The sequence below is a fragment of the Scomber japonicus genome, chromosome 7 (assembly GCF_027409825.1).
Source record: "Scomber japonicus isolate fScoJap1 chromosome 7, fScoJap1.pri, whole genome shotgun sequence".
NCBI lineage: Eukaryota > Metazoa > Chordata > Actinopteri > Scombriformes > Scombridae > Scomber > Scomber japonicus.
The window spans coordinates 31,038,959-31,048,355 of record NC_070584.1 but is presented as its reverse complement, the minus strand read 5'-3'; the positions used below and the strand labels follow the sequence as shown (position 1 = coordinate 31,048,355).

Sequence of the window (9,397 nt, the reverse complement as noted above, 5' to 3'; positions counted from 1 at the left end):
GGAAGGAAGGAAGGAAGGAAGGAAGGGCAAGGGAAGAAAGGAAAACGAGATAGTAAGGAAAGATGGAAGGAGGGAAGGGAAGGAATGACGGAAGGAAAGAAGGAGGGATGGAAAGATGAAAGGAAGAAAGGAAGGAAGGAAGGAAAAGGGAATATGAAGGAAAGGAAAGGGGAAAGGAAGAAAGGAAAAGAAGATGAAGGAAAGATGGAGGGAAGGAAGGAAGGACAGAGGGAAGTAAACAAAGAAGGAAAGAAGTAAGAAAGGGAGGAAGGAAAGAAGGACAGATGATAGGAGGGTAGGAAGGAAAAGAAGACAAGAAAGGAGCGGATTGGATGCCTTGGCGGGCCGGTTTTGGCCCACGGGCCGCATGTTTGACATCCTTGATCTAGATCAGGGGTGTCAAACATGCAGCCCGTGGGCCAGAACCGGCCCGCTGAGAGGTCCAATCTGGCCCAGTTTCCTTCTTCCCCTTTTCCTTCCTTCAGTCTATCCTTCCTACCTTCTTCTTTTTCTTCTTTTTCTTCCTTCTTTCCTTTCATCTGTCTTCCCTTCCTTCATTTCTTACTTCCTGTCTCCTCTTCCTTCCATCTGTCCTTCCTCCCTTTTCTTCCTCCTTGTCTTCTCTTCCATCCTTCCTTCCTTCTTTCCTTTCATCTGTCTTCCCTTCCTTCATTCCTTCCTTCTTTACTTTTTGTCTTCTCTTCCTTCCATCTGTCCTTCCTCCCTTTCTTCCTTCCATCTGTCCTTCCTCCCTTTCTTCCTCCTTGTCTTCTCTTCCATCCTTCCTTCCTTCTTTCCTTTCATCTGTCTTCCCTTCCTTCATTCCTTCCTTCCTTACTTTTTGTCTTCTCTTCCTTCCATCTGTCCTTCCTCCCTTTCTTCCTTCCATCTTTCCTTCCTCCCTTTCTTCCTTCCATCTTTCCTTCCTGTATTCCCTTCCTTCTCCTCCTTCTTTTCCTTCTGTCCTTCCTTCCTTCCTTTTAATGATCCGGCCCACATGAGATCAAATTGGGCTGTATGTGGCCCTTGAATGAAAATGAGTTTGACCCCCTGATCTAGATGCATAATGTTATGTATTTAACGTTGATAACTGTTCTTCTTCTTCTTCTCTCTCAGGTTCATGGTATTCTGCGTCGTTCCAGCTCCTTCAACACGGGACGCATTGAACATCTTTACCAAAACCCACAGACTCACACTGAAGGCAGTAAGTTTCCTGTCTACATCTAAAACATCTAAATTAAATCCTCTTCTTCTTTCATGCTGCACCCACTTGGTTGGTCTACTATTACAAACATGTGATGCAGCTGACCATTGTTCAAGCTTAGAAGTGAAATAGCAACAGAATAAAATATGTAATAGTGTATTTTAGTTTCTGCATATAACAAACATTTCTAACTACATGTTTTATTAGTTTATTTGCAGTTGTTTTATCATATTGTTTTAGTATTGTTTTATCATATTGTTTTAGTATTGTTTTATCATATTGTTTTAGTATTGTTTTATCATATTGTTTTAGTATTGTTTTATCATATTGTTTTAGTATTGTAAAGCAGTTTGGGCGACATCCCTTGTACAAAATATGCTCTATAAATTAAAATGCTTCTTCTCCTTCTCCTTCTCCTTCTTCTTCTTCTTCTTCTTCTTCTTCTCCTTCTCCTTCTCCTTCTCCTTCTCCTTCTCCTTCTTCTTCTCCTCCTCCTCCTTCTTCTTTTTCTTTTTCTTCTTCTTCTTCTTCTTCTTCTCCTTCTCCTTCTCCTTCTCCTTCTCCTTCTCCTTCGTCTTCGTCTTCTTCTTCTCCTCCTCCTCCTCCTCCTCCTCCTCCTCCTCCTCCTCCTCCTCCTCCTTCTTCTTCTTCTCCTTCTTGTTCGTCTTCTCCTTCTTCTTCTTCTTCTCCTCCTCCTCCTTCTCCTTCTCCTTCTTCTTCTTCTTCTTCTTCTTCTTCTTCTTCTTCTTCTTCTTCTTCTTCTTCTTCTTCTTCGTCTTCGTCTTCGGCTTCTTCTTCTTCTTCGTCTTCTTCTTCAGATTGCAAGTTGACATGTAGTAACAGCAGGTTACCGGTCAGCATGCTAACTGGTATGAAACATCCTTCCAATGAATTACAGCAGAATATAATTGACATACAGTATCATCAGGATCATCAGTTGGCTCTCAGTGAACTTTGACCATCAATTATTCCGATCTGATTGATTTCATTTAAAGTGCACAAACACAAAACAGCAGCTGTTGGGTTTTCCTCTCTGATATGTGACATCAAACAAACAAAACTTTCCAAGAAGGGAAGTCATGGTGAGTGAATATGAGAAGGATCAGTGAGTGTGTGAATTACAGTAGAAACCAGTGTTTGTTTTTTTTTGTGTTTGTCAGACATGAAGCTGCACTACGGCGACCTGACTGACAGCACGTGTCTGGTGAAGATCATCAACCAGGTGAAGCCGACAGAGATCTACAACCTGGGCGCTCAGAGTCACGTCAGGTACCGTGATCCTGCAAACACACATGGTCTCTCACGGGTCAGCTGGTCTTGAGTTTTGTGCAACACGCTGTTCCACTAAATTAAGACCAACTTTCTGACACATATGTGATAAATGTTGTTTACTTACCTCCTCCATTCCTGGGAATCGCAGCGCATGGGTATGTTTTGAAGATTGAGACAAAGGAGAAAACTGATAACGGTGAATATGCATTCCAACAACATACTGTAACCATAGCGAGTTAGAAACCATGCAGACGAGAGGAGCGTGAATAAAGCTAACGAATCACCTGCACTTATTATTTATAAACAGGCTTCCAGTGAAATCTATTCTAATGGCTCAAAAATGAAAAATGAGATGCGGGTGAGAGAGGCTGCCAACCTTTTTTAAAAGTAAACAGGTTGAACTGGTTTGTTGTTTATCAAAGAGCACCATTTGTCACATTTAGAAAAGAAAGAAAAAAGATGTTTGTCCATTTTTTGAATTCAAGTGTCTATTATAGAGGCTATTATTATAATTCTCCTCTGCGGTGCGTTCAAAGACACTCTGACATGCAGGAGTTGAGATTTTGGCGATTGAACAGCAGCTTTCTTTTAAAGCAGGAAATTACCACATCAACATAATCCTTTAATAGCATTCACTTTGGCTTATTGTTTGTCTTCTGGGATTCATTTTCTGATATAAAAAGCTTATGAGTACAGTGTTTTTTAGCAGCCAACTCTTTACACTTGGATGCAGGGGCGAAAACTGCACTGACTTTGAAGCTGAATGATCACATTTTAAATTGTGAAAAAGGTTGCATTAATCAATTTTTGGCTGCTAACACTGATAACTAGTCCTGAATTATTACCATATAAAATTGTCATGATTATCAGCTGTTAGTAAAATATTTAGTGTTCACACATTCAACAACATTATCATCCTATTAGACGTGTGTGTGTGCGTGTGTGTGTGTGTGTGTGTGTGTGCACCTGGTGAATAATGAATAATAAGTCCAATATAGAAAAAAATGTCTGTTTCTTTAGCAGATGTTCTACTTTCTTCACCAGTGTTGTCAGACATTAAATGTGTTCATAGTTATTCTGAACGGCTTGACTCGAAGGCGGAGTGAAAAGCGAACTGTCACAGAGTGCGGACGTGGTCGGAGGGGGGAACATACGATATTGTTTAAAATACAAGGATGACTGTGCCTATTTTCAGCCTCTCTCTCTCTCTCTCTCTCTCTCTCTCTCCCCTGGAAGTCAGTCGTAATGTTGCACGCAGCTGCTCACATGACATATATTATATTTTTGACTCTTTCTGGATGTGAATGTCGACCTTGCTGTTTTGTAAACTATGTATCTAGCACTTTTCTTATCCACCGTTGGATTGGTGCAGTAGGGAGGCAGGGGTTCATTGGCATTTCCAATTTTTATCACAACAGAAAAAATACACACACCTAAAACAAAACTTACATAAAAGTAGAAATAAATAAATAAATAAAAACAGTAAAGATGATGTCTCTGGATGTTGGTATGAGGTGGCAGAGATATAATAATAAAATAAAATAAAATAATAATAATAATTATAATAAGAATAATAAGAATAATAAGAATAATAATAATTAATATGAATAAAATAAAATAAAAATTATAAAAATAAATAGATGAATAAAAAAATAAAATAAAAAAATAAAATAAAATAAAAAAATATATAAATAAAAAATAAAATAATAAATAATAATAATAGTAATGATAATAATAATAATAAAATATAACAGTAAAAATAAAATTACATATATAACCTACAAAAATACATACATACACACAGACATATGCTCTTTTCCTTCATTCCATCTGTCCTTCATGTCTTCTCTTCCTTCCTACCTTCCTTTTTTCTTTTCTTCGTTCCTTTATCGCCTTTCTTCCTTCTGTCCTTCCTTCCTTCTGTCCTTCCTTCCATTCTTCCTTCCTTCCTTCTCTCCTTCCTTCCATTCTTCCTTCTGTCCTTCCTTCCTTTCTTCCTTCTATCCTTCCTTCCTTTCTTCCTTCTGTCCTTCCTTCCATCTGTCCTTTCTTCCTTCCTTCCTTCCTTCCATCTGTCCATTCTTCCTTCTGTCCTTCCTTCCATTCTTCCTTCTGTCCTTCCTTCCATCTGTCCTTTCTTCCTTCCATTCTTCCATCTGTCCTTTCTTCCTTCCCTCTGTCTGTCCATCCTTCACTATCTCTCTTTCCTACCTTTCTTCCCTCCTTCCTTTTGCCTGTCTTTCCTTCCTTCCCTTCTTATTTCCTTCCTACCTTCCTACCTTCTTTCCTTCTTTCCTTCCTTCCCTCCATCTTTTTAATGATTCGGCCCACATCAGATCAAATTGTTCTGTATGTGGCCCTTGAATGAAAATGAGTTTGACACCTCTGGTCTAATGTCAATGATTGTTTAGAGTCAAAAGTGAAGAAGCTAAATAATATGGGACAACTGCCGCCTTAATTTATGTCTTTTTCTCACATTTAGTACTGAGCAGGTAGCATATAGTTAACATTCATAGCATGTTGAGACTGATCCATATCATAAATGTTGTGTTTAACCACATTTTCTGCATAGTTGGACGATAATTCATTTGACTTGATGTTAATATAAAGAATAGTGGCTTATTTAAAAAGAATTTGGTATTGATATTCATAACATTTCTAACATGAGTTGTAGCCAGTAACTGCCTGGAAGCACACAGTTATGAGTTATGCTTTGGAAAATCATCTGAAGTAATATAAAGGAATGTTTGATTTGTTTGTTCATGGTCTTTACACATGCAAAAAAAAATGCAACAGTTTTAACTTTGACATTTTTTATTTTTTCATTTTTTTTTGTGTGACATTGCTACATCCAGTAAATGTCAAACAGTCCTCGTCTTATTAAAGCTCCAGGTCTTTATTTGTCGAGTCATTTTGAAACTCGCTGCATGCCAGTTTCTAAATGTAGTTAACTGTGTCTGCATGTGGTCAGTATTCACCACTGCTGTGAATGGTTACCGGCGGTGTGTGATGTAGAAAAGAGGGGAGGGGGGAGGAGGGGAGGAGGGGAGGGGAGGGGAGGGGAGGGTGGGGGTTTCAGTTCTGGGAAGAGAGCAGCTCATGTGCGGAGGATGCTTGAGCTGATGGGACAGGAAGTAATGTTTTCTTGGATGGGTCAGTCTGTGCCACAATGTCCCTTTTGTCTCGGAGCTCCTTCGTTGATCCCAGGAGATCCCTCGGCGCCGCCCCCCCCCCTCCTCCTCCTCCTCCACCCACCCCCCCCCCCCCCCCCCCCCCTCCTCCTCCTCATCCTCCTCATCCTCCTCCTCCTCCTCTTGCCCTTCCACATTGGGATCTGACACACAGTCTCCAGGCAGCACTGATCCTCCTTCACCATGGCGGTTTGGGAAGGGATATGGAGCGGGGAGCTTAGTCAGATTATAGATAATAAGGCCATTTGTAATGTGTACATGATACATTGCTTTTATACAGTTTTTCCTTTTATAAAATGATACAACCAAGACTCATCCTAATAAGCACCGATTCCGCTCAGTTTGACTCAGTTTTATTGAGCTCGTCGAGACCTTGAGTAACTCTGGAAGAACCGGCCTGCACATAGACTCAACTTATAGTTTTATTAATGTGTTGGATTGACTCATTTTTTCTATAAAGTCATTGTGAAGCTAGTGTGAAGAAGGAAAAGTCAGAGGTGCTTTCATCACTTTTTTTTTTTTTTTTTTTGGGCCACTTTGAGGCAAACGAACTCCAAAACAAGCTGACAGACTCATTTGTGACTATTTATAAAGCGGTTGCAGCAAAAATGTTAGCAAGTAGATGCTTATTTACACAACATTTAGCTGCTTTCGCGGAAAACCGTTTTGTCATTTTGATTATGTTGACAGTGTTTAAAATAGAACATTTTGGAGCACCCCTCAGAGCCGAGTGGTTACAGCGAATACTGGACCGTATACCTGCAACGTCCCTGGTTTGAGTTGTTTCCTGTCGGCCTTTACTGCCACCAACTGTACAATAAAGGCAAAAAAAACCCCCCAAAATAATAATTAAAGCTGCAAGCAGCGGTCACCGGGGCCCAAGCTCCCCTGCCCTGCCACGAATGAGCGAGACTTGCCCCAAAATAATAATAATAATAATAATAATAATAATAATAATAATAATAATAATAATAATAATAATAATAATAATAATAATAATAATAATAATGATAAAAAAAGATCACAATCACTGATTCACATGTATATAATCTCCGCAACGTCTGCTTATTGCACATTTATCTACTGCTGATTTATTTACACAAAATCCCGTTTACTGTATATACTATTTTTTCTTTATCCTGTTTTTGTCTTATTTATTGTTGGTTCTTTTTTTTTTAGTACTTAATGTATCTTATCCCCAATTATACATGTTGGAATAGGTTTTCCAAAACCCAAAGGTAATAATTTGTTAGATTCAGTATCAATATTTAACATATACAACTGGGGAAAACAGCATTTGAGCATCTGGAAACAGCTATTTTTATTTGACAAATTACTTAAAAGATGAATCAATTATCATAATTATTGGTGATACATTTTAAATTGATCAACTAATGGTAAATGGATTGTACTTACATAGTGCTTTTAGTGCATAGTGCATGTCATATCCATCCATTCACACACATTCATACACTGATGATAGGAGCTAGCACACAGGGAGCCAACCTGCTCATCTGGAGGAAACTAATGGCGCTTTTCCACTACACAGTTCCAGCACTACTCGGCTCGACTCGACTCGACTCGGTTCCAGGAACGACCTTTTTCATTACAAAGAAGTACCTACTCAACGTGGGCGGGGTCGTCATAGCACGGCTCCGCGAATCTGCCGTGACTTCATTTTATACGCGACACAAACACATAAACAATGGAGGACATGGCGGCAGTGGTGTACTTGCTGCTGTGTGTGGCTTTCTGTCACACACAAAGCAACGACATTGAGCCGTATGGCTGTAACACTGTCGCCGGTATTTAAAAATGGCGGGGTTGATTCTTGTGTGGGACGGCTCATAACTCTTCCAGCGACAACTCTTCTGACCAATCAGTGGCCAGCAGTCTGTTGACGTCACATTTAGCATCGGCTCGGCTCGCTTGGAACCTCAGCAGAGCAGATACTAAAAAAGTAGCAGGTACCAGATACTATCCCTAGTAGAAACGCAAAAAAAAAACGAGTCGAGTCGTGCTGGAACTGAGTAGTAGTAGAAAAGCGCCAATTGCCATGTGGACCGAAGGAGCCGGGAATCGAACTACCAATCATCCGATTAGTGGACGACCCGCTCTACCTCCTGAGCCACAGCCTCATTTCAACACTACTGAAAAGTTAAAAAATATTGGTTCTCATAGTTTGTAATGCCATTTGTCTCTACTTTTGCTTCATAAGATTACTTTTTTAAACTTAAAGACAGAATCCAAACACTGCTCACTGATATAAATGGTTGTTTAATGAACCGTATGTTGGCAGAATAGGATGTAGAAGTAGAAAGCTAAAGAGTCAGGAAGAAATATAGTAAGCCTTAATAGAGGGGGGGGGGGATAGGAAGATAGACAGACAACTAGAAAGAAAAAAAAAAAAGAGTGGGAGAACAAGTGAGAAGACTGATGACTCCTTTCTCCACATCCTCTTGTGGTCAGAGGCTGTGACTCTGCTCCCACCTCCCACATCGAAGATCATCCTGAGGCCACACACACACACACATACACACACACACACACACACACACACACACACACACACACACACACACACACACACACACACACACACACACACACACACACACACACACACAAGGACTCTCAGAGTGACAGAAAATCCCTGTACCTGTACGAGGTTCTTCTTCTGTGTTTATTTATTTCCACACCAATAAACCGGGCTCTGGTAACCCCTCACCACATGCTGCCCGCTCTGAACAGCTGAGCCCGCTGGATTACTGGCAGCAGTGGTGTGGAGCAATTTCCAGTCTGTCCCACCACAGAGGAAAAGATCACTCACACCGGCTACTCAGCATTTCTCTCTCTTCCTTCCCATCAGCTTTCTCCCAGCCGGGCCGCCACCGTCGTCTTTTACAGGGAATCCCTTCTGAAGGCCAGCTTGTTCATCAGACTCGCCCAGGGAGCTCGAGTTGTAGTATTGGATTTGAGATGGAGAGAGTGTGTGCGTGTATGTGTGTGTGTGGGGGTGGGTGTGCCGGTTTCCGCTGTAGAGAGAGTCATCACAAAGAACAGAGAGAAGGTTATTTTCTAATGCTTGCAGGGGCGGAGGTGGACAGGGAATAGTGGACGGACACTGGAGGGCCAGAGAAACAGCCAGCTGCAGTATCAAAAGACTATAGAGGGGATATTTTCTCTTTTTCTCTGTAACCATAGCAACGGAGGAGTTTATTAGTTTGGCCTTTGTGCTCAAGCTTCTTCCCTTTAAAGCCATAATCCAAATACATTAATAGTACCTCCATCCTTACCAACTAGCATGTCTGGGTTCTAGCATTCATTAATTAGCATTTAAAGTACTGATAGGAATGTCATTAGTGTTTATTGGTTGGTAACATTTTGACTTGATGATGGCGGTAGGATCAAAAAAAGGTTATTAGGGTGCATCCCTCTGGGTACCATGAATATCTGTACCAAATATAGCGGCTGAGACGTTCAACTCAAAACCAAATATGTCAACTTTATGATGGTCGCTATAGGAAAACTCAAGGGATCGCTTAAAGTCAGACGGCTTCATCCTCTGGGAATCATGAATGTCTGTATAAAATAGATCCATCAAAATAGATGTGGAGACATTCAAATGATGGACAGACGTAAAATTGCTATCCCTAGAGTCAAGCTTCGAGTGTGGCTAAAAAAAAAAATCCCAAGCCTCCTTTATCACATATAAACTTATTTTGTAAAT

At 40.5% G+C, this 9,397-nt stretch overlaps 1 protein-coding gene across 1 annotated transcript in view; it reads left to right on the top strand.

Annotated features, from left to right (window-relative positions):
* LOC128362307 (GDP-mannose 4,6 dehydratase-like) overlaps positions 1 to 2,041 on the top strand; it is a 6,097-nt gene extending 4,056 nt beyond the window's left edge. The window contains exons 2-3 of the mRNA XM_053323048.1: positions 1,117 to 1,208; positions 2,023 to 2,041. Coding sequence (XP_053179023.1) covers positions 1,117 to 1,208; positions 2,023 to 2,041 — 111 coding nt within the window. The remainder of the gene's footprint in view (positions 1 to 1,116; positions 1,209 to 2,022) is intronic.
* Positions 2,042 to 9,397: the final 7,356 nt, after the last annotated feature.